Here is a 25,675-nt window from a genome sequence, read left to right as displayed (position 1 = left end):
TTGCACCCTTCTAACCCCCTTCACTTTCTCACCCCCTCCAGCTTCTGATCGATTACACGTGCAGGTAATGCTGTAAAATGAATGTTATGAGCAAGTCGTTCCATCTGAAATGTATAAGCTTTCCTCAATGACGTTAATAGCTAAGGAAAGTCAATTCTTAGGGTTGACAGTTTTTGAAATATGTTAATTCAGACTTGCAACTACTAAATGACGTTTTACAATAGATTGAGCTAAATTTCTACTGTACATATACGGTAATTAGACTATTCGTCACATTGCTGTGGTCACAGACAATTTTTGCCATGAAAATCGCGAATACACAATATTTGGCACTCAGTTAGTATGATGGACTTTTCGGCTGCCAGATGTTCCGTTATAGAGATTTTAGTGACTTTGTGACGAGTACTTTGTGACCAGTAATCACCGAAACACATGTATGTACATACATATACAGTAAAATGCAGAGAAATCGCATCACTTTCAATTGTTCGATGTTTTCGATTTTTTTTAATTACATGAAGCTATACACAAGTTTTTTTTTGGTTTTATTATTTGATTTCAACTATTTAACATGTTTTACGATTAAAAAAGATTATTTATATTTTTAAATTAAGGTGAGATACGAATTTTAAAATAACATGCAAAATAGGGCACTTTTCTTATATGTATTTCAAATGTCTCTAGCTAAAATAATATTACAGTATATATTTTTCTATGAATTAAAATACATAGGCAATGAACATATGACAACAATAAATAGTAATATAATAATTACTAGACAATCGTCTTGCTTCTATGATGGGATGGTACCTGCTGGCGGGGACAATACGACTTTTTTTAGTATGTCGTCTGAAATTTCTTCAAACCATACATTTTCAACAGTTTTTTTAACTCATAATTTGCCCCAGGGTGTTGTTTTTATTAAAAAAAGTCGTATTGTCCCCGCCGGCAGGTACCATCCCATCATAGAAGCAAGACGATTGACTAGTAATTATTATATTACTATTTATTGTTGTCATATGTTCACTGCCTATGTATTTTAATTCATAGAAAAATATATACTGTAATATTATTTTAGCTAGAGACATTTGAAATACATATAAGAAAAATGCCCTATTTTGCATGTTTTTTTTAAATTCGTATCTCGCCTTAATTTAAAAATATAAATAATATTTTTTAATCGTAAAACATGTTAAATAGTTGAAATCAAATAATAAAACCAAAAAAACTTGTGTATAGCTTCATGTAATTTAAAAAAATCGAAAACATCGAACAATTGAAAGTGATGCGATTTCTCTGCATGTTACTGTATACATGATTGAGTTTGGGTCGCCATTCATGGGTTGGGATCTTTTCGATCGTGTTGGTGGCTACACTTTACTTCCTTCCCAACCGTCATATTTAATAGGCGTGCATTAAACCACTTCGTCATCTGATTCGTTTCGCCCCCATAGTAACATTATATAGTAAGCAGTGTTGTCTGGACTATAGCGCCACTGCAGCGGTTATAAAGCTTTTATAGATCAACATTTGAGTTTAAGGTCAGACTTGGTATTAAGAGGAACTTTCAATCGATCGCGACTTAAATATTTTTGTATGAAATCAATCTTATAGAAAGACAGGCTTGCTCCTATAGCTCCAGTAAAAGTTACATATGCTAAATTGAAGCTTATTTATTTATATATTCCGCAAAAATGACAATTGATCAATTATTATTACGCCACTGTAGCGTTAATTAGACTAGTTAATTAACTTAAATTAGTTAATTAACGTGGTATTAGAAAAAAAACTCTGCCATTGCAACAACCACGATTAGTACCAAAATCTTTTAGTACCAAATAGCTTCTAGTTTATAAATACTTTGTTAAGTCGAACATGTATGGACCTTACGATATGGTCGAATTTGGGTCACCATCCTGTGAGTTATGACTGATTTGACCATGTCGGTGGCTACTGCTTTACTTCCTTCCCGCCCGTCATATTAAACAGCGTGTTTACAACAAAAACGTCATTTCATCCCTTTCGCCCCCCATAAATACTTTCACATGATTAAATTACGCTTGATGTGACACCTATCATATGAAAGTCAGCTTAACACCTCCATAGGCTGAAGTCCTCAGCTTGGCGAATTCTGCTCCTAAGCCCCCCTTTACATGGGCAGGATGGATTGGACCGGCATCGATTCTTCGCGCAGGTACTAGACGCTGTGTTGTATGGATGGGTATGCAACATTTCAGACGGGCTGAATGAATCCTAACCGGTGGATTCAACCGGCCCGTCTGAAACATTGCATACCCACCAAAACAACACAGCACCTAGTAACCGGCGCAGGCACGGTGCCGGTCTAATCCATGCTGCCCGTGGAAAGGGGGCTAAGATAAACAGATAACTCTAAATTTATCTTTTTCAAAAGCCTAAATAGGACTCAATCCTCCAACTGATTATACATATACATAGATATATTCATGAAAATTCCGAATAAAAGTACAAGTTTATATGAAGGTATACACATTTCTTTCATAAGTATTATATATGAAGTTATGCCAGCACTCATGTACACATGGAATGATCTTAGTTATGACTATTGGATATTATGTCTCAAGCTCGACACACTTCGGTTCGGGTATATACAATTAATACTTCTGTGTATTTATCTCGGCCAGCAGGGGCTGGAGCAAAAGCGGAGGGTAGCTAATTCAGAATAATTAAAGCTCGTAAGTAACTCGCCAAATGTGACTGGGTAGGCGGAATTCGGCATTCGCTCTGCAACCCATTCCCTTATCCCTAGCTCAGTGCTGCTCAAACTGCGGCTCGTGTGTTATCGTTGTCGTAGTTAGGTACCCGTACTGCCCTACTAACTGTGCTGCAATATTACGACGAAGTGTTTTAAATATTTATTTTATTTTTATTTTACATATATACCAGGAAGGCCTTACAGGTAAATCCCAATGCGCCTTCCTGGCCAATTACAAATACAAATACAGCATTTTTATTATAAGTCGTTGAATTGCGAGACACTGAAAAAACTCGCAAATTAACGAGACATCTATGAATTGTACATAAATTTTTATTGTACATCAATCAAATTTTTCAAATAGTGGTGACATAGTAGGTAGGAAGGATTTTTAGCCAATTTTTTTTCCGGGAACCGTTTCAACAATTAAATCAGAGAAAATTGGCAAACTCTGATAGGAAACGATCAACCTGGAGTCACAAATCCAGGTCTGACCAACAGCATACTCTGAAAAATTCATTTTCATTCAGGGATAGAACCCGGCACCTTCTTGACGGTAAGCAGAAGCTTAACGTCCGAGCTATGCTGCTGGCTATGTATATATATGTACATATAAACTAATTGACAACTTCGCAATATGGTAGCATTGAAGAGAATTAAAACAACAACAAAAAAACAGATACAACAGTACTTCGGTGACAACGTGTGTGACGAAAGGAGCCTTTTAAATACCACATATACATACATATTAGGTGGGCTGAAAAGTTCGTAGGCTGACACATGGATAGCGCTACTAGTATTAAATCCATATGATTTTTAGTTAGCCCTAACCTTAAAAAGACACTTATATAAATTTGACAGCTGTCGTACTATTAGTTTTTGAGTTATAGCATTTTGAGTGAAGCAACTTTTATTAGTTTGAAAAAATGGATAAAAAGGAATTTCGTGTGTAAATAAAGCATTGTTTTTCGGCGAAAAAAAATACTATTGAAGCCAAGGTTTGGCTTGATAAACATTATTCGGACCTTGCACCAGGAAAATCAACCGTTGAGAAGTGGTTTGCTAAGTTTAAACGAGGCGAAATGAGAACCGAAGACGATGCACGCAGTGGACGCCCCAAAGAGGCTGTTACCAACGAAAACATCAAAAAAGTCCACAAAATAATTTTGGATAACCGTAAAGTGAAATTGATTGAGATAGCTGAGACCCTAAAGATATCAAAGGAACGTGTTGGACATATCGTGAATGAATATTTGGGTATGCGAAAGCTCTGTTCAAAGTGGGTGCCGCGCGAGCTCACAATCGACCAAAAACAACAACGAATTGATGATTCTGAGCAGTGTTTGGAGCTGTTCAATTGTAATAAACCCGAATTTTTGCGTCGATATGTGACAATGGATGAAACATGGCTCCATCATTTCACACCAGAGTCCAATCGACAGTCAGCCGAGTGGACTGCACGTGATGAAGTGACTCCAAAGCGTGGAAAGACGCAAAAGTCGGCTGGCAAGGTTATGGCATCAGTATTTTGGGATGGGCATGGTATAATATTCATCGACTATCTTAAAAAGGGAAAAACCATAAACAGCGACTATTACGTAGCGTTATTGAAGCGTTTGAAGGACAAAATCGCGGAAAAACGGCCCCATTTGAAGAAGAAGAAAGTGCTGTTTCATCAAGACAATGCACCGTGTCACAAATCAATGAAAACGATGGCAAAATTGCATGAATTGGGTTTCGAATTGCTTCTGCATCCACCGTATTCTCCAGATCTGGCCCCCAGCGACTTTTTCCTGTTCTCAGATGGACAGAAATATTGCGCCGATGAAGAGGTAATCGCCGAAACTGAAGCCTATTTTGAGGCTAAAGACAAATCTAATCTATAATTTGGAAAGAGACTTTGTATGTATCCTTGGTCGTCGTCCGTAGATCGGTGACGTCATCGAACACGTGATTCGATTTTTTTTTTTTTTTCGATCCATGGGCGCCGATTTGTTTTTTTCGTTTCAATGGATTCACCCCCGCGGGGGCGCAAAGCGAGTAGTTTCATGGGGCCCCGCCAGGGGCGCCACAAGGGGCGCAGCCCCGTGGGGCTCAAAAGGGGGCGCCACAAGGGGCGCAGCCCCGTGGGGCCCCGAAGGGGGCCCGGGGGGCCCAGCCTCATGGGGCGCAGCCCCATGGGGCTCAAAAGGGGGTGCCACAAGGGGCGCAGCCCCGTGAAGCCCCGAAGGGGGCGCGGGGGGCCCAGCCTCATGGGGCGCAGCCCCATGGGGCTCAAAAGGGGGCGCCACAAGGGGCGCAGCCCCGTGGGGCCCCGAAGGGGGCCCGGGGGGCCCAGCCTCATGGGGCGCAGCCCCATGAGGCTCAAAAGGGGGCGCCACAAGGGGCGCAGCCCCGTGGGGCCCCGAAGGGGGCCCGGGGGGCCCAGCCTCATGGGGCGCAGCCCCATGGGGCTCAAAAGGGGGCGCCACAAGGGGCGCAGCCCCGTGGGGCCCCGAAGGGGGCCCGGGGGGCCCAGCCTCATGGGGCGCAGCCCCATGGGGCTCAAAAGGGGGCGCCACAAGGGGCGCAGCCCCGTGGGGCCCCGAAGGGGGCCCGGGGGGCCCAGCCTCATGGGGCGCAGCCCCATGGGGCTCAAAAGGGGGCGCCACAAGGGGCGCAGCCCTAGACGGCAATTAATCATGGGGGCGCGGAGGGGCGAAGCCCTAAAAGGCAACTGATCATGGGGGCGAAGCCTTAGACGGCATTTAATCATGGGGGCGCGGAGGGGCGAAGCCCTAAAAGGCATTAACTAAGGGGAGCGAAGCCCTAAACGGCAATTAATCTTGGGGGCGCGGGGGGCGAAGCCCTAAAAGGCAACTGATCATGGGGGCGAAGCCTTAGACGGCATTTAATCATGGGGGCGCGGAGGGGCGAAGCCCTAAAAGGCATTAACTAAGGGGGGCGAAGCCCTAAACGGCAATTAATCTTGGGGGCGCGGGGGGCGAAGCCCTAAAAGGCAACTGATCATGGGGGCGAAGCCTTAGACGGCATTTAATCATGGGGGCGCGGAGGGGCGAAGCCCTAAAAGGCATTAACTGAGGGGGGCGAAGCCCTAAACGGCAATTAATCTTGGGGGCGCGGGGGGCGAAGCCCTAAAAGGCAACTGATCATGGGGGCGAAGCCTTAGACGGCATTTAATCATGGGGGCGCGGAGGGGCGAAGCCCTAAAAGGCATTAACTAAGGGGGGCGAAGCCCTAAACGGCAATTAATCTTGGGGGCGCGGGGGGCGAAGCCCTAAAAGGCAACTGATCATGGGAGCGAAGCCCTAGACGGCATTTAATCATGGGGGCGCGGAGGGGCGAAGCCCTAAAAGGCATTAACTAAGGGGGGCGAAGCCCTAAACGGCAATTAATCTTGGGGGCGCGGGGGGCGAAGCCCTAAAAGGCATTAACTAAGGGGGGCGAAGCCCTAGACGGCATTTAATCATGGGGGTGCGGAGGGGCGAAGCCCTAAAAGGCATTAACTAAGGGGGGCGAAGCCCTAAACGGCAATTGCTCATGGGGCGTGGAGGGGCGAAGCCCTAGAAGGCAAAGGCTCAGGGGGGCGCCGAGGGCGAAGCCCTAGAAGGCAAAAAAAAATTTTGATTTTTTTTTTTGATTTTTTAAAAAAATTTTTTTTAATTTTTTTTTTATTTTTTTTTTATTTTTTTTTTTTGATTTTTTTTTTATTTTTTTTTTATTTTTTTTTTTTAATTTTTAAATTTTTTTTAAATTTTTTTTTTTTTTTAATTAAATTAGCTTAGTCATGTTTAAGCGGTTTATATTATAAACACTGAGCGAAGCCGGGTAATACAGCTAGTTGAATAATAAAATCAAATTCTAACAAAAAAAAGATTTTTTCTATGCTAGCCTACGAACTTTTCAGCCCAACTGTTACATAGATGCTACGTTTCCACTTAAGACGAACTATCCAAAGTCGGAAAATTGCCAAGCATTCGCCCGGATAGTATTGGGGAATGAAGTACCCATCTACACATTCGCACAAATGGCGAGCGTGCTCGTCCATACATTCGACATCGGGTAGTTCGCAGGATTAAACGTTTCATTGAATCTACCAAACATTGTACCGGACTATACCGGATGACTAGAGAGCAACTTGGTGGGCGACTTTGTTCAGCAACCAGATCAAAAGTTATGCAGTTGTATGGAGCATGCCACACTGGGCAACCAACCGGTTGCCCAACCCACAAAATCACCCGACCGGCGAGATCCGGCTTCGGTCTGATCAGTGATTTTATTACTTTATTGATCACTCAAAATGTAAGTATAGCGTTGTATTGAAAGGTACCACACTAGGTGATTAGTTGCCAGCGACTAATTAGTGAAAAAATATATACACATTTAACTGTATCGTCGCATATTCAAAGCTCTTATAAGTATTCGTGAGGGGATTCTTGTTGGGCTTCTGGTTGCCCGATTTAGGTGACCAGGAGTGACCACGAGCAACTACGCTTGGGCAACAAATTCACTCGCAAGTCACCCAGTGTGGCCCAGAACTTCGAGATCATTCGCAAATGAATAGCGATACTTTATGATAGAGGGGCTTGTAGAGTGGCCAACAACTATCGCATGATCAATGACCAAAGTCTTTCACTTAGGGCAGCGGTTTCCAAACTGGGAGGCGCGCCTCCCAGTAAAAAATAATTTTCATACCATAATATCTACAAATAAATAAAACTTCATATCGTAGCTTAACAGTAAAAATTCAATGCATGAATGTTTATTTTTATTTTTCTTTCATTTTTATATACACATTTAATTAGCAACCTTTCTCGAAGAAAACCAACATGAAGAGACATGAATTTTTGGAAAATAAAGCAATGCAGGGATCACAAATACATACACTTGTTCAAAAAGACAAAGTAAAAGCTTTCATTAAAAAGTTGAAGTTATGGAAATCAAATTTACAAAAGAATGAGTTGGATATGTTTTCACTTTCCAAAGATTTCTGGGCCACAGCCAATATTGAAGCAAGTAAAAATCTTTTTACTGACCACTTGGATGGTTTAGTGCTGCATTTTTCCAATTATTTCAAAGACCTTGATTTCTCAAAGTTTTTGTGGATACAGAATCCATTTAACTACAATGAAGAAGACGAATTGGAACTGACAACAATCGAAAAATAAAAATTGATAGAATTATCATGCGATAGCTCACTAAAACAAAAGTTTCAAAATGAAACCATAATTAAATTTTGGATGAATCTTAGTGGAGAGTATGAATCTTTGTATTGCAAAGAAATGCAAGTGCTGCTACCGTTCGTAACGTCTTATTTATGCGAAACGGGCTTTTCGGCACTAGCTGCAATGAAAACCAAATATCGAGCCAGGTTAATAGTCGAAAAGGAGTTACGAGTGGCACTCTCCATATTGCCCCCCAAGATTTGATAAACTTTGTGCCAATAAACAACATCCTTCGCACTAAATTTTGATGTGTTAGACGTAGTTTAATTAGTAATTTAATATAAAAATAAATATAGGTGTTCGTATAAATTTATGTTATAGCAAAACCTCTTTATTATTCTGTCTATTGTAGTGTTCAATATTTTTTTTAATAAAAGTTTATTATTTAAAACGTTTCTATATTATTATATCTATTAAAAAATAAAAGGTAGGGAGGCGCGGAAAAAAAAATTTTTTAGGGAGGCGTATTAGCATAAAGTTTGGAAACCGCTGACTTAGGGCAAAAACACACAGAGTGGTACGAGACGTCATGTGTCCTTGGCTTCTCGTTGTGCACGTGCAGGATGCATATGTTTGGAAGGTCGCACGTGCATGCATATCCATATGCAAACGACAAGTTTCTCCTACATTTCTTAAAATATGAAATTCACCGTTATCGCTCACTGTCAAGCAAGGATAGATACAAAGATCAAATATGACCGAAAACACTTCAGGGGGTGATTTTAGGGACTTTGTACCATGAATATGGGCTAGGGGTACTGCGTTATTTTCGCATGTTTGAAAGTATTGTAGCGTAGGCAAATAGGGGCCGCCGGTTAATTGCATTCGGGGATTATACACCGGCTAAAATGCATTCGGAAGTGGACAATGGAGACCCCCGGATTAGGCCGAGCGGCATCTCCGCTAGTTCCCAGAATCCGGACGAAAGCGTGAGACTGTGCGTGCCTGAGACTGTGAGACCGTACGTGACTAAACAATAGATAAACAAACGGAGCGTGGAAGATACCTGCCCTTTATAAGGAGGTACTTAGGGTCATATCAGATCATTCTGGAACGAGCACTGGCTGCGCGTGGACCTCCTTAATCATTCAATAAATGCTGTGAAGCGACTTTGGCCTTTCGTTTGGATCCTCCACCCATCCCTACGCAATAGTATCTAAATAAAAAACAAAGACCACATCCCACTCAAATGTGTTTTCACCCTTATTCGCGTCTAACTGTAGGTCAGTGGTACGCAATATCTGACACATGAAATAGAAATAGAGCGTCGTGGCATCTGCCTTTTCTTCTTCGTCCCTCCTCATTTCCGATCATCTTCAAGCTATGCTGCCTAAGCTGTGAGTTTGGCCAAGCGGCGATATATTGGATTCCGGAATCCCGGAACTGTAAACTATAATGGCGGCCATTAGAACCAATTCGAAAATCGTTTGGTGGCACAGGGCGCAAACGACCAGGTGAGCAAACGATCGCGCACGTGTCTGCATGTAATCGCGCGATAAATTACCGGACAACAGTCGCACGGGGGTCCCGAAGCTCAGGGGGGACCCATGCCCCATCCGGTCCCCGGCTCCCCAGAACTGAGGTATCAATTATTGCCGGGGGGGGTGTTAATTACCGGGGCAGACGCGCCCTAGGGCTAATATTGCGCTCGGCGAATTTGCAATATATTTTGTTTATTACGAGCGAACGGCTATTTTCATATATTTTCGCACCGGTACAATTTCGACTAATTAATATTTAGTCGTATTTATCGCGCTGCCATTTCGAAACATAATAACTGCCGACGAGTGCCAATCGCTAATTAATTACTATGCCAATCTCTTCACTCCCATCCCCTTCGGAAAATTCTTATTTTGAAAATAAATCAAATCCGATTTAATTTCACGGTTGCATAGTAATTGGCCGTTAAGGTTTTACATTTGCGAGTCCACTTAACGGCACAAACTGTGAGTTGATGAAGACTCGAAAAATGAACTCGTACCAAAGCATTAAAATTAAGAGTGGGGGTAGATGGTTTACAAGACAAGTACGCATGTATGCGAAAGGGCCGGTCCGCACCATGCGACTTGCGAGCGACTTGGTTGAGGGCGACCAGACCAATGCATACAGGTAGATGGGACATGCTACACCCGTCAACTTGTTTGTCACACACATTTCCATACATTTTTTCGTGTCACGGCAAATTGTCGGCCGACAAAGTTGCATGGCGCGGCCCGGTCCTAAGGTTCTAATCTTAATGCTTTGGTACGAGTTCATTTTCCGAGTCTTCATCAACCTTACCAACCATATGCCGTAAGAGCCAGCGTACATTCGCATACCTCAATGCCGGTAATGATGTACGGATGCGAAACTTGGCCATCGAATACCAAAATATTGAACAAGTGTAGGAATATAGTACAACTTGTATGATACTGGATCGTGGTCAATGATCTCATCTAGTCCTCCATAAAACACAAGTCGCAAAATTGCATCATGGTGTTCATGTACGAGCATGCAGAGCCGACCTTGCCTGAAATATCTTCATTCACACAAGGGCAAAAACACAATTTAACTCGCTCTACATTAACGACCTCGAGCCAATAGGAACCCCCGAGAACGTGATCTCATCATACAGCTACATACTAAAAAGCCTCGACCCAGTATAAATCCCCGAGAGCATGATCTTACCAGCCAAGCTACGCATTGCACAGCCCTCGAGAAGTTCAGCCAGCCCACTCCTCCGAAGTCAAGTGACTATTTCCTTCGCCACACATACAATAATACTAGCATACTGAATGAATGTGTAGATGAGCGAATGTGTAGATGGGTCATGCTCAGCATTCACGACTTAAAATGAATATATAAACGCTTGTCAGTTTTCTGAGCTAGGGTAGTTCGTAGTATAATTAGAGATGGAGCAAGAGAAGTATAAAAGACTATGTCTTTATATATAATGTAAGATACGAATGGGGTAGGCAACAAGCAATGGGCAAAAGGTGGGTATGATCTAATCCAGCAGTGAATGGTATGATCTAACTGCCGATTAATATAGTAAAGATGAATACCATTACAGGCACACTAGGTTGAATAGCTTTAAAATTTAAGTAACCAATAACTAAATACATACTTCAATTATTGTGATCTCTACCGTATGTACATATAATATATAAATATTTTTGCGTTTCAATATATTCGAAAAAAGGTAAAATGCGTATATTTTTCGCGAAAATATGTGTGATGAATATTTTCACCCTTCTACAGCATCTGCGAAAATTGGTCGTGACCAAATGGCATGCGAAAATATGGCGAAGCAAGTATGCTTGATTCGCCCCCAAATAAACCACAAATTTGCATACAATTTCCACATACACACAACCAGCCACTTTGCATATCAAAAAAAAAGTACGCAGACAAAAAAAAAATACGGTACTTTTCATCATAAGCAAAGAAAGCTGAAACAGTATTTTTGCACACCCGTCGTGAATCAATTCAAACGCGAAAATATACGAAAATACACCTGGGGCTCGCAGATAGAACGGCAGATAATAAAATATGTGATAATATATACATATATATTTATTGTTTTGATAAAATCACTAGCATTTACATACATGTATTTATTGGTTGATTCAAAAAAATATTTTAAATAAAAATGTGTAATAATCTAAAACAAAAAATAAATGCACATTGTACAGTGTAAAGAAAATGCGAATGTTAATTCATATTTTATAAGTTGACTGGCCAAAATAATTTCATATGAAAAAATGCGACCAGAAATTTACCAAAAAAGCAAAACAGAATACGCAAAAATTTACAAAAAACAATGGAATATGTTAAAAAACAAATTTAAAATTTAAAGCCAAAAAATAAAATCATATGCAGTCTTTTAGAGAAATAAATGACAATCGTATTTATATTTTTATATAAAACAATGTGAAAATAGGATTCCTAATATTACGCGAGATTCATAAAATTACACTTCACAAAAATTCCCATCCGATTACACATACAAACACGTTTTTGAGCTATTCATATTATAGATGTCAATTTCGATCACTATATGCGTAACAATTCAATTGAGTAGGGGTTGAAGTAAATCAGGGCATCTGTTTTGCTAATGAAATATCTTTTACGTGGAGAACAGAAAGTACAATATCAATATTTTAATTTTACGCGTTTCAACTCTGATCCATCGAATTGGGATCAACATTAGTTCCACTAGAATCTTTCAAAATAGATTCAAATATAGGATGAAGATCGGGAGCCGCTTTTATCTGGGTCACGAACTCCATAAGATGGGGATTTTTATCTAAAAACAAACGTAAAAATAATATTTCCATTCTACAAAAGTCGCAACAGACGACATGACAACAATCTTACCGGCTTCCGGAATCTGTAGAAGGGCAGCGGTTGCTCTCATAGCGTACCGTTTCAGTTCATCCCGCTTTTCATACTCCTGTTTGACGGAGTTTGCTTTCACTTTAGTCGTACACGTAACATGCAACGGTTCTACTAAACCTTCGAGTCCTAAAATTTGTATTATATATAGATTAATATAAAATGGTAGCTGAGATACGAAAGACTTTGAATTCTATTTTGCACTTACTTTGCAGTACTATGGTGGGACATAAGTGAGCGAGTCGTGATACCATAAGATATGTTAACATTTTAATGTCGTAGTGATCCCGCAGTCCAACTTCCACGTGTTGCAAGAATAAAAATACGTTCAATCTATCTAAACAACTACCTAACAGAGTATACATGCATTCAAATGCCGCTTTGCGCAAATCCAAACCGTCGTCCACTGTGTGTTTGAAAGGACCCATTTCAACTTCTCTTATTAGTTCTTTCTATAATGAAAATAATAAAGTAAATATCATACATTTGGTATCTTAGTACGTACAATGAAGAAATAAAATATATTGTGCACAAAAAATACAATACCTTAACTTTTGTTTCGGCGTATAATAATGGAAGAATGTCATCGAGGAGATCTCGAATAAGTGAAGGTTTGTTGTGTGCTGCAGAATTGAATGCTACTAAAGCTACTCTTCTTACTCCTAAATCAGAATCTCGCAAAGTTCCTAAGAATTCACCCATACATTCACGTAACAGAGGATCGATCGCTTGAGGCTGAAATATTAAAAAAAAAAACTTTCAATTTACAGAACATGTTGATATAATCAGTGTTTTTTTTTTCAATCTACACATATCAGACTTACCTGATCAGATATGGTGAATTTGATAGCAGTGACTGCAGTAGTACGTGTGAGAGGTTCTGGAGCATTGAGGAAAGCTTGCAAAAGCGGCAACAACACTTGTGGTTCCAGTAAGCAGAGTTTACCCAAACATTCGGAAACCTTAAATTAAACAACATGTATCAAAAAAAACAGAAGAATTGCGTTGATTATATGTATTACGTTCACAGTCTAGTCAAGCTTACAGACATACACTTTAAATAATAATGAGCAACAACAAAAAATTACCATAGCGGAGACTAAGGAATCTTTGCTAAGTTTCACCCACTGAATTCGCATATGACAATAATTTTTGTTGATTTGCTCTCGTTTGTGAGATACTAGTGTTGTACCCGATGGCATATCATCGCATGGGTGTTAGCATATTAAGTTATTCAATAAAAAAAAAATTAAAAGAAATGTGTCGTCGTGATGTGTTCGATCCCCATGCGGTCGAATTTTTTTCAAAGATCTTTTAAATATATTTAATTTATATTTAATTGTTTAATATGAAAAAAAAGGTAAAAACTACCTACCTACATGATAAAAATATAAAACACCAATAGAAAAATTAATTAATTAATTAAATAAATATTCAATAGATGGCGGTAAATTCTCTGCCAAGCGGAAACATTAGGAGCGATCAGTATATATAGAAGTTTTTTTCTTTTTTTATTGTATCGTATATACGTTTTGGCAGTGGTTTAGCTGTGTATGTACATATGTATGTCGAATCGAAACGACTATTATAGTACGGCGAGCGTTATCTCAGACACACACACAGAATAGCGATATTATATATATATGATGAGCGTTTAAAAAAATGCGCAATTTTTACAGTTACTTTTGCAGTATTTAATTCAAAATTTAACATTGCCGTGATATAAGTGAGTATTGGAATCAATCAATAGAACTGACTATTCTGACTACAGACTGACAAACAAGCATATGACTATCGATTCCAATACTCACTTTTGGCACAGCAATACTAGATTTTGTGTTCAAGACTGCAAAAGTCGAAAATCTATAAAAAAAATATTTTTAAACGCTCGTATCTCATAAACGATAGGAAATTACCAAAAATCATTGTCATTTTCGAATTCGATGGGTAAAACTTAGTAAAGATTGATTAGTCTCCGTGATTTTTCTTGCTGTGTAGTCAACAAAGAAAAAACTACTCAAGAATGGTGGGGATGAGGAAATAGAATGAATAATGTAAAGATAAAAAAGCCATCAGTTAAGCTGACATGAATTATATTAATCTGCTTTAAGGATGGGTGAAAAATCACCCGAAGAAAATTTGTTAAAGAAAAGGAAAAGACCAGTGGGATGACCCAAGACTTGTGAGAATCATTTGGCGAATCTTAGCGAAGAAAGGCAGATTCCATTCCAGGAGTGCATGACTAGTTGACGAGTGGTTTCATTGAGCCTCTGGCCAGAGTGGGGTGAGGATTGGACAAGTGAACAAGGCATTAATTAGCTTCATACTGAAGAATGTGTTCTTCTATCAATGATGTGCAATACACTTACGACGTTCCGAGAACCTTCTTCGGCACACTGGCAATGTCCGGAGAGCTGTTTCCAAATGGATGGAATAAAATGTCGTAAAGCTTCCACTCCAGTAGGACTACACGATTGAGACGATATAATCTACAATGGAAATGAATGTATTAACATAAAAGTACTTCACCGAATAAATTATCATAAAACAAAGGAATACACAAAATTAACCTCTTTCAATGAATGTAATAATAAATATTGTCTCTTAGGGGTATATTCAATTTCGTTAAGAATGAAAGGTAAAAATTCAGGAAGATTTCCAACGGCGACCGATCCGAGGGCGTAGCTAGCGGCTGATTTTACCTCCTCGGAAGGAGGAGAAAATGATGCTAAAAGTACTTTTTTAAGGTTACCTATTGGACTCAAATTTCTGTAAAAGAAAAAATATACATACATTAAATGACACATTACAAAATGTTAACATAAATCATTAATATATATTGCATGCATACATATGTCTTCCGATCTCAGCAATGCCCAAAAGTGCAAACATATGATGCGCATCACTCGCAGGCGAATGAACATCTTGAAGGAATTGCTGTACAACCATCAAAGCCTCGTGAGGAGTTTCTACGGTAAGTGCCGAAACACATTTGGCTAAAGAGTGGAAGGCCTGCAAAAATCAAGCAAAAATATTATATATTAACAAAACGTTAAAAAACAGGGAACAATTTAAACGTCAATTTTATAAAATAAATGTGCATTTAAAAAAAATTTCATTAGAAACTGCTTTAATCATTGAAAAAAATATTTGCTACTTAAAAAGTGGGTGAAATGTGCATTAAAATGACAGATGAACTGTATCGGCAACGTCGCAAATACCAAAATACGAACCAACCAGACATTATGCAATACAACCATCATCAGTTGATCATCATTATGCAATCAGTTGTCAATTCCAGAGTTGAAGTATCATTCATATTCATACGTAATACGTAAACAAAAGTAAACACTTTTGACAGTTGACAGTTGTCAATAGCGTAAGACTGCAACGTTGCCACTTTTTGTACCTATTCTAATGCTAAAATCTATTTTTTCGAATGATCGTTGCATATTTTTTAATGGTCACTTTATAATGCCAAAATATTTTATTCGATGCACAATACGAGATTAAAATTAAAATAATGCAAATTTTTAATGCACAAACATTGTTTTTAAGATACAAAGTATTTTTCTCAATGTACAGTTAAAAATAAAGCAAAAAGAAAAACATAACGATGATTACTTGTTTGTGAAGATGCGGCAAGGCGTTGTGAGGACCTAATTTTTTAACAGGCTCAATAAGCAACTTCAACAAATCGTGATGACTCAAACCGGGCAGATTAGTTTTGACTAAGGCTTGGAATAATTCCAACATAGAATTGAGGGCAGCACCTAATATAATATAAAAAATAAAATTAGCGTCTGTACACAATTGAATGAGTTGTGTGATAAAATTAATTACAAACCTTGAAGCAGAGGACTTCGGGCTAAAGCCAACACTTGTGGTAAAGCAGTACGATGAAGATCAGCCATGGCCGAAGGATGCGTTCGGCAGACGGAACACATCAAACCCAATGTAAGTTGGGCTATGTGCAAATCACTTTCACTAATCAGCGGAGGTAGTTCCACGAGTACCTTAAATATTACAGATTACAATTAATGAAATTAATTAAAAACAATATGTATCGATATTGAAATTAAATATCAACCTTATTTAAAAGTTCTGCGTTTAATGCCGTACTATAATTCTTCACTAAGGTATCCAAAAGAATGAGGGTCGACAATTTGAGAGCACGTTGATTTTTACGTAGAAAAGATCCCAAAATAGGTACGGCTTCAAACTGCAAGCATATAAAACTTTTATTAACAATTCATTTAAGAAATTCATTATAAATACGTAAATTATTACCATTATAGGTCTAAGATCGATTCTCAATGGTGACGAAGCCACTTTAGTGAGAGCCTTAACGGTAGTTAATCGAGTAATTTCATTTCTTAATCGTTCCAAAAATATGGGAAGACACACTGGCAGTTCCGACTAAAATCAATCACACATTAAAAACCAAAAATACTTAAAACAAAACATATTTCTTATCGACGTATCAATGCACTGACTTCAAGCTGATCTCCCAAATGACACAAAAGTTGGCCCATGGTAGCTATAGCTCTCTCTTTTACTTCCTGATCGATATCGGCAGCACACAGTCTGACCATTGTACACGAATACATGGGTTCGGTGAAAGCTGTCAACTCCGGTGACAAATCAACGGGTTCATCTAAACAACAACGAAATTTCATTCAATTAAAAGACTAAACGATACTAATTAATTAACCATAAATAATTGAATGGAGGCTCACTCAGCGGTCTGATGACTTTAACGAGCGCTTGCATGACTCGTAGAGCTTCGGCGGTTATTTTATAAAACGGATCTTTAACGCAGGCCAATATCGGCGGAAGTAATTGTGCAGCATGAGGTCTCAAAGCGACCCCACATGGACCAGACACGACCCACTGCACGAACACCAACGTGTCGATTTTCATATTAGAAGAAGAATTTTTATCGCTAAATTTGACAATATATAAAATTAATAACAATATAATAAGAAATAAAACAACCAAAAGTAGTATTTCAATTACCTGAGTGAATATTGCAATGCTGGTACAAGTTTTGGAACATGCGGTGCCAGAGCAGTAGGCCGTGCTGCAAGCAATTCTCTCAGCAATAAAAGAGCTTCTTGTCGAGCCCTGACTGAACGTCCTCGAAGGACTGGAAGTAGACCACGCACCACACTGCCGACCTAAAATCAATAATCGTTAGTACTTCCAGTGACCAATTTATAATATTAGCATCGACAGCTACAAAGCAACTCACTTGTTCTTGCAAGAGTGCAAGAGGAGAATCTTCAGGAAGTGGCGGCTCGGGTAGAGATGGATCGATTAGCGTTGAAGCCAAAGCCGCAGGCCTAGTATTTCGCAACAGCGCTATATAAGCACTGAATATATCGACTTTAACATTTTCCTCTCGTTCCACTAAACAAAACAAAAATTATACTATTTTCTTTCATAAAATAAATACCAAACGTAGCTCGTTATAATGCCAACCTCTAAATCGGGCGATGAGTGTCGGAGCAACAGTCTTATAGAACTCGGAAAGTGACTCATGTCGCGTAGCAATAACAGACTCCAAGCATTTAGCAGCGGCTCGACGAACCTTCCAAGACATATCGTCGTCGTCGGAATACTCCTCGCTATCCGCATCAGCACCATCGACGCCCTCACCGTCATCGTCGTCTTCCATAGCGTCACCCATTCCGCTCTCATCTTCGCCACCGTCGCTTTCAGATCCTTCGTAGTTGTAATTCGGGTCGTGAACCATCATTTTCAGACAGAGCCTTGTTATCTGAAATGTACAAGATATATATTAAATATATAATAATATAACGAATGACACGAAATATGAAAGTTTAAAAACATACACATGATATGTGTGAAGTCACTTCTTTGGGACACTTCAGTACGAAAGCTTCGAGAGCTTGCAGGGAATTTTCACAGAGTTCTTCGTCTCCTTCGGCTGCATGTTCGATGATCAAAGGCGCGGTGCGATGCACTTGACTTCCGAATCTATGACCAGCTTGTCGACTGAAAATACAATTATAAGACAATACGATTCGCAAAAATCTGACCTGATCTTCGACGAAAATGTGTTAAATCGGCCTCAAAGCCATCAGTTGTAGTTTTGAGAACAGAAATTTTCATACTAACCAGATAGAAGTTATGCATTGAATGTGAGTGCGTCTCAAATTGTAGGCAGAGTAGACGGGTAGGCCACTAACCAAGTGATTTATAAGCTTAGCATACAACTGAGAGTTACAAGACATTACCAAATGTGATAATGCTACTATTGTGCGCTTGCGTACTGCCTAAAATTATTAGATTGTTTAATTAAGAATAATAAAATTGACAACATTGATAGTACAACATTTTGAAAATTACTTGTCTAGGCGATGAAAGCTGTGGAAGAAGCGAGTCCAACAAAACGGAATGAAATGCAATCATCAAACAACCGAATCTGCTCAACAGATCGGCCAAAATATCGAGAGCCTCGAGCTGTACGGAAACGTCCTCTTGCTGTAAAACACAAAAATTTAAATCATTACGTTAAGGACTATTTCATTATGAATGATTAAAAAAAAATACCTTTTCAATCGCACTGCTCAATTTTCCAGTAATTTTTTTGCAAACATTTGCAGCCAGAGCATTCGATCCGAGCGGAAGTTCCGATATTACAGTTTTCAATCCAATACTGCTTATATCTCGCAATTGTTCTTTGTCCGAAAGCATATTAGTGCATAAAGTTTCCACTATAGACTCCACTTGATTTTCCCTTACTTTATTAACCAAAGGTCCAAGACTGCAGATGAAAGATTATAGTTAAAAATAAGTAAAACAAACCAAAAAATTTTATGAAATTGAGGAACCACATACCATTTCACAGCCAAATTTTGAACTTCACCGTTTTTATCTTCCAACAGTCTCAAGAGCATCTTCACCACTTTCTTCTCAGAATCATCGTCAAGATTGATGGTATCTTTTTGAAGTTCTGTCATAAGGTCGTTTGTTGCCATAAAACGAAAATCCTTATCGTTCGATGTCATCTATAAAAACAAAATCTAAGTTAAAAAATCATATTTTTTGCCTTTCATTTAGTCGAGTCATTTAAAAACGTAAACAAAATTCAGCGAAAAGGAACCAAATCTTATTAAATTGTCATTTTAGATTTACATTGCACAATGCAGGTTAGACCTTTTTTTAACATCACTATGTCTAAATTCGATGTACATATTTAAACATCGAATGTACATTTCAACTGTAAAAAGGCATCCGATAAGGATGCATACTTTCTCCTGACCTTTTTAATAGATGAATATGGGACATAATGAGAGGAGTGCTGGACGGATGGAAAGGTAGCGTAGCAATAAGCAGCAGAGAGAATTGTGGAAGACAACGTTAATGAACATAAATGAGGATGAATTGGCTGAACTACTTTGTAAAATAGAAAGAGTGTAAACACCTGAGTCTACAGATAAATAATAACAAAACAAAAATCCGCATCATTGACAGATTCGAGTCTCCTATGAAGTCCAATGCTTTGGAAGACTAAGAATGTCAACAATTTTATTTACCTAGGTGTGTTGATCTCAAATGAAGGGGAATGCTAATAAAAAATTCACAGAAGAATAAGAATGGCGTCAACGGCGATGATCAGTCTGACAAAGATATTGAAAAACCGTTATATAATGAGAAAAACGAAAATCCAGTGCGATTTCCAGTGATCCCTATTACATTGTATGAAGTCGAAACATGGATGCTAGAAAAAAGAGAAAGGGACATGTTCGAAATGTGGTGATGGAGGGAAGATGCATGAACATCTTCATCCTCAAAGAACTGGAAGTTTCAGAGAATCTCCACAACATGTAGAAAAAGATTCTATCTACAACTTGCATTCTACCGTAATAGGACTTGACAATAATATTTGTCTGACATCTCGTCAGTGTATTCGGCGCTGACTTAGCGTGCTGAAGGTATATTTAGTTTTTATTATTCCCCAAGAATGCTTCTTCGACACTTTTATCAGAGGCAAAATGGGCTTCTCGACTGTCACCGACCTCTTTGTCAAGTTTCTTCATGACATTGCTACGGTTTACTGTTAATCAACAATTGCTGTTGTGTAATGACTTTTACTTGTTTTAATAAAATATAAAACATGCACCTGTTTATCTGACCATTCCTATAAACAGGTAGGTAGACTGCACGCTAAACCAGTTACCTTTAAGTAGAATGCACGATAAAACGGCACCAAGATTTCTATCCTACCATGGCTATGTTGCCTGGAAAAATATAAATTAATCCAGCTGGTCTCCCATAAGATGACCAGATCAAATTAAAGAACCGACAGGATCGGCACTAAACGCTAATTTCAACTTGGCACAATACTGGTGAGTGGAGACGGATAATCCACCAGATTCCAGATGATAGAAATGACCATGAAGACATTCAGCATTGAGCAAACGATGTAGAAGACGAGAATTTGAACAAAAATGTTTAATCTATTGACTTTTAAACGGAATTTTTTTTCACATCAAATCTGTCACAATGACACATAATTGGACAAGTCCCAACATAAATAATAACATGGTTTTTAAGTGTTTCCTTTGTCTTATATGTCTAAACAAAAAGCGTGACGAGTATCGAGAGGTTAATAAGGAGGCCGTAGAATCATCATAAAGAAGATGAGGCAAGTAAAATATATAAAAAAAATGGAATTGTGGTTAGTGATTAGAATGTAATTTAAAACAAGTGATCAATGCATATGCAAATAACAATAAAAAACTTTTCATACAACAATGATTTCAATTTATGGATTATTGAAGTAATTTTCCAAATTGCAGGAGTTCCTAATGTGCCACAATGGTCGAAAAAGTACATAGAGATGAGAAAAATAAAAATATATACATATACACAAACGAAAATACATTTATACATAATCATAAAAAATAGCTAAAGCATTATAATAGTAGTAGATATCTACATTACAAAGTAGGGAATATCTTGCAGCTACAGCCAGCACCAACATATAAGAGCCACTTACAAAAACAAAGCATCCCCACGAGGTTCAAATGGAAGAGAGAAGATCAAAATTCCACTCATACATCACATTCAATTATGAAAATAAGTATGAGCGCAGGCTACCAGACAAATATGTTAAAAAAATATATATATCTGATAACCTACACTCACAGAGGTAGAAAATATCACATTCAGGCTCAGCAGCAACGATTTCATTAATAACTCAGATAGCTCTTGGAATATCATCTTGGAGTCATCCGATAAAGAACTGTGCGAGCAGGAGGTACAACCATCAAATAATGATGTCTACATAATTAATAGGGATATAAAAACCCAACTGTTCCAGCAACGACGGGCATGACGTATTACCACATAGAAGCTGGAGAACAAAAAGTTTCTCCGAAGTTTAAAGGAAATATATTCAAGCATGCCCAAATGGAAAGGAGTAGAAATATGGGTAATACCTATACTTTTTCCTATATAGGAAACGAAGAAATGCTTTTTGCACTTTCTCAGTCATTAGAGTAATTTGTCGCATGCAGATTCCACACAATTAATTAACATGGGAATTATTTATTCAATTATAGTTTTGGACTATTGTGGCATTACAGGAAGAACCTAATGCGCCACATTGGCTTACATTTGAAAAAGAAAAGAACACAAATAACATGCATAAAATTAAAATAATAAAGCAAAAGCAGAAAAACATGATAAAAAAAAATAGTAAACGAAAAAAGACAAAAGAAAACTTATACATAAAAATGAAGATATGTAAGGTAAAAAAAATCAAATATCAAATAAAAGAATAAATAAAATCCTCAGTCTATTCCTCGTTTCACATTGAATATAAAGTGAGTATAATATTTATTTAAACATTAGTTTGGACCATTGTGGCATTACAGGAAGAATCAAATGCACCACAATGGCCTCTATAAGAAAATAATAGAGAAATAAAAATCATAATAATAATAGTATAGTAATAATTCATAAGCATAGAAGTGGAATGCATAGAATCGCTCTCAGCCTCCAAAAATGTTGCTACAAAAACTCTGCACGGCAGAGTTTGTTCATTGTTGGCTAAACTCCGTCTCTCTCTCTCTTGCCTCTCTTCTGACTTTCCGTCTATCTCTTCGATGGCTCGCTTTTAGACGATACTTTTGTTAACAATGACCATTCTATGCATTCTACTTCTATGTTCATACGGGAAGCATGCCCAAAAGGAATATATTATTTATTTATTTAATAGTTTTGGACCATTGTGGCATTACAGGAAGAACCTAATGCGCCACAATGGCCTACATTTAAAAAATATATAAAAACATGATATAAAAACAAGTAAACTGTAAATAAAGGAAAAAAGCTAAAGCAGAAAACATGGTAAAATTAAATTAAAAAAAAAGTAACAAAAGGAAAATAATACATCATTCAGAGAGAAAAAAAATATAACAAAAGTGTAAAAATTGAAAATAAAATCCATATATCCCATTCTTTGTTTACACTGAACAAAATTAAAATAGTATATAAAAATATATAAAGGAGAAAGAAAAAGTAAAATAAAATAAAACAAAATATAATATGTAGCTCTCGGGAAAACACTTACTAATAACGAAAAGATTTATTATAATAATAATAATTTGCAATAAATATATGTAAACCAGTTGTTTGCATCGAAAATCATACTCCGTGTACCAAATTGTACAATAGAATATTTTGAGGTTAGGTTGAATAAAAAAATAAATAGGCGTCACCCAAAACAAAAAACAAAAACAAAAAAACAAATTACAAAAACAAGTGAACTATAATAAGCATATATAATTGACGCATACTATTACAGATGGATAAACATATGAAGTGTCAAATCGAAGAAAGCATCATAGGATGACAGCGTCGTTTTTGACATGCAAAGGTGACCCGTAGGAGGGGGGTGTTGGGAGGGGGGTGGGGTGGGGTGGGGTGGGAACGGGGGGTTCGTTCGGTCTGACCTTCTCGAGCAGGTTGGCGATCTGGTAGGAGACGCTGGCCATGGTGAGGGCCGGTGCGTGACGGCGCGTCTGCGAAGTCGGTGGCGCTGGCGGTGGCGGTGCGGCCGAGTGGCGGAGAGGGGGACGGGGGCGGGGGCGGGGGCGCAGGCGCAGGCGCAGACGGGGCGCACGCTCTCTCTCACCCCGAACCCTAACCCCGGGGCTTCGAGCCTGAGCCTGGGCCTGACCGCGACAGTGACCGTGACCGTGACCGTGACCCTGGCCGTGACGTAGCGAAAAGTGGTGTCCGCAGCAGGATCAGCAGCAGGTCAGCGACGGACGATAGAGTCGAGGAAGGCGCGCTAGACGAAGCGGCCCAACTCCGCGGTGAGACGGGCTACCGGCGCCGGAACCAGCGAGCTCTTAACACTCACGGACACGACCATGCGCACTTGCACAATTTCTTATTTTGTGCTCTTGCATCGTCTATTCGTTGTGTCTGGCTGTGACTATGGTGGCACTAACAATTATTCAAACCTGTTCGACTCAATCGAATGCATTTTTTCATGCAATCTACATAGGAAAGAAAAATATTGCTCCGAATACTTCAGTTTATGTTGGAACAGTGTGAGGAAATTTTCCATGTTGGAATCTTCTTCTTTGTGGCTGCGTTTTATCGATAGTTTATAGGGTAGTGATACTCCCTTAACCTATCTATCTAACGTGTTGTAAGATCGCCAATTTAGTAGTCGGCGGTCACCAGTGTAAGATCGCCAATTTTGTAGTCGGCGGTCATCAGTGTAAGACAGGGAAGGTATGTCGACCGTATCCCGGTCTAACGAAACACGTGTTGTGTAATTTGAAAGAGGATCGTTTATTTTTGTTCAATTGGTACAATGGTTATTGTATGTACGAAGAGGTTTCTTCGGAGATGTGATCTAGTTGAACTCTAGAGGCTCACTCTGCCGGTGGAGGTTGCTGCGTTGCTTTATAAACGTTTTGGGTTGAAGTGTGTCGTGTGCACATCTTTTGTTCTAGGTACTCGCGCTGCCCTAGTTATGCTGCGAGCGTGGTTTTATGGGTTCATACGCCTGGACGTAGTTCGTGGTTTTTATGGGTTCAGTGTGTTCTTCCTTTGTTTCCCAGATACGTGTATAGAAACACGTGTCGACCTTTTGACGAGGCGAGCGTGTGCCATGCGTTAATGACTTTCCTGGATATGTGTCGCAGTGACCTGATGAGATCATTTCAGTTGTACTATATGCCTACAGTGTTATATGGGATCGGACTCTCGGTGATGTTTGTGGTGCGGGCTGGCGGCTGCTCGCTTGTGGGGTGTTTGCCAATCTGGAACACTAAGCAAAATTAGTGCATCATCTGTGGGATACTGTCGGGGTTAGTGTGTTAGTGGGTGGTTAACGGGTATGGACCGTTTGGAGATGGTTGAGTCTGGTTAATTAAATTGGGTGCTAATTTTAGCCTATACCTGTAGGCGGGGTACAATGTGTTGACCGTATCCCGGCCTAACGAAACACTGTTGTGCTAGTTTTATAAAGTTTTATTGTTTGCCTATGGTTGTACAAAGGTATGGTATTTGTGGGCAAAAGTATGTCGTTCAGCGGTCTCTGGATATGGTAGAGTGTCGCTGGCTCGGCATTCAGCTATGTTCAGAAGGTCTCTGGATGCGGCAGTGTGTTGCTGGCTCGTTGTTCGGCTATGTTCGGAAGGTCTCTGGATACGGCAGTGTGTTGCTGGCTCGTCCGGCTGGTTGATCTTCCAAGTCCGCGTAGTGTAGTGGTGGCTGGTCAGGAGCTGTATGTTGACTGGTCTGCTGCTGTGTGTCGACGCTTGCTGCTGTGGGTCGACTGGCGTTGTTTGGGTTGTACCTCCTTTTATAGTGTTTCTGGAATCGCCTGACCGATGGTGGTGGTTTGTTGATGCGTAAGAAAGGAATGCACTTTTGTCGAGGCGTATAATTTTCTGGAACGCTTGATGGAAGTGGTTATTGATGCTTACGAGCATTTAGTTGTTGATGCGTACAAGAGGAATTTGCTTTCGTCGAGGCGTAGTATTTTCTGGAATGCTTGATGAAAGTGGTCGTACGAGCTTTTAGTTGTTGATGCGTACAAGAGGAATTTGCTTTCGTCGAGGCGTAGTATTTTCTGGAATGCTTGATGGAAGTGGTCGTACGAGCATTTAGTTGTTGATGCGTACAAGAGGAATTTGCTTTCGTCGAGGCGTAGTATTTTCTGGAATGCTTGATGCTGTTCCGCTCGATGTATTTTGTTGTTGCGGAATATTCTCGAAGGTTTCGATGACGATGACGACGACGAGATTCCTACATACCCATCTTCAGAATGTCGATGGGT

The 25,675-nt window shown here is 39.3% G+C and overlaps 2 protein-coding genes across 2 annotated transcripts in view; both read right to left on the bottom strand.

The window, feature by feature from the left end:
- LOC143916237 (methyltransferase-like protein 25B) overlaps positions 1 to 25,675 on the bottom strand; it is a 588,188-nt gene that overhangs the window by 204,085 nt on the left and 358,428 nt on the right. The gene's annotated exons all lie outside the window — the stretch shown is intronic.
- Cand1 (Cullin-associated and neddylation-dissociated 1) lies at positions 11,493 to 23,738 on the bottom strand. The gene is made up of 23 exons (XM_077445504.1): positions 23,328 to 23,738; positions 19,204 to 19,373; positions 18,916 to 19,129; positions 18,712 to 18,846; positions 18,481 to 18,638; positions 18,195 to 18,357; positions 17,821 to 18,118; positions 17,591 to 17,748; positions 17,356 to 17,516; positions 17,076 to 17,281; positions 16,833 to 16,993; positions 16,627 to 16,755; positions 16,427 to 16,558; positions 16,184 to 16,352; positions 15,961 to 16,109; positions 15,188 to 15,348; positions 14,907 to 15,105; positions 14,706 to 14,825; positions 13,161 to 13,298; positions 12,883 to 13,071; positions 12,545 to 12,788; positions 12,319 to 12,465; positions 11,493 to 12,247 (listed from the first exon to the last, which is right to left on the bottom strand). Exons 1-23 carry the CDS (start codon positions 23,367 to 23,369, stop codon positions 12,117 to 12,119), a joined length of 3,774 nt encoding a protein of 1,257 aa, XP_077301630.1. The 5' UTR covers positions 23,370 to 23,738; the 3' UTR covers positions 11,493 to 12,116.

This window comes from Arctopsyche grandis, chromosome 1 (genome assembly GCF_051622035.1).
Source record: "Arctopsyche grandis isolate Sample6627 chromosome 1, ASM5162203v2, whole genome shotgun sequence".
In the NCBI taxonomy this organism is placed as follows: Eukaryota; Metazoa; Arthropoda; class Insecta; order Trichoptera; family Hydropsychidae; genus Arctopsyche; species Arctopsyche grandis.
The sequence above is the reverse complement of the archived record's forward strand: the minus strand, read 5'-3'. Positions and strand labels throughout refer to the sequence as shown.

Coding starts and splice junctions, on each gene's coding strand:
- Cand1 (XM_077445504.1), bottom strand. CDS start 23,369: ATGGCCAGCGTCTCCTACCAGATCGCCAACCTGCTCGAGAAG. Junction 18,639..18,711: donor AGCTTTCATCGCCTAGACAA/GTAATTTTCAAA, acceptor TAATAATTTTAG/GCAGTACGCAAGCGCACAAT. Junction 13,299..14,705: donor AAGAAGGTTCTCGGAACGTC/GTAAGTGTATTG, acceptor GTTTAATTTAAG/GTTTCCGAATGTTTGGGTAA.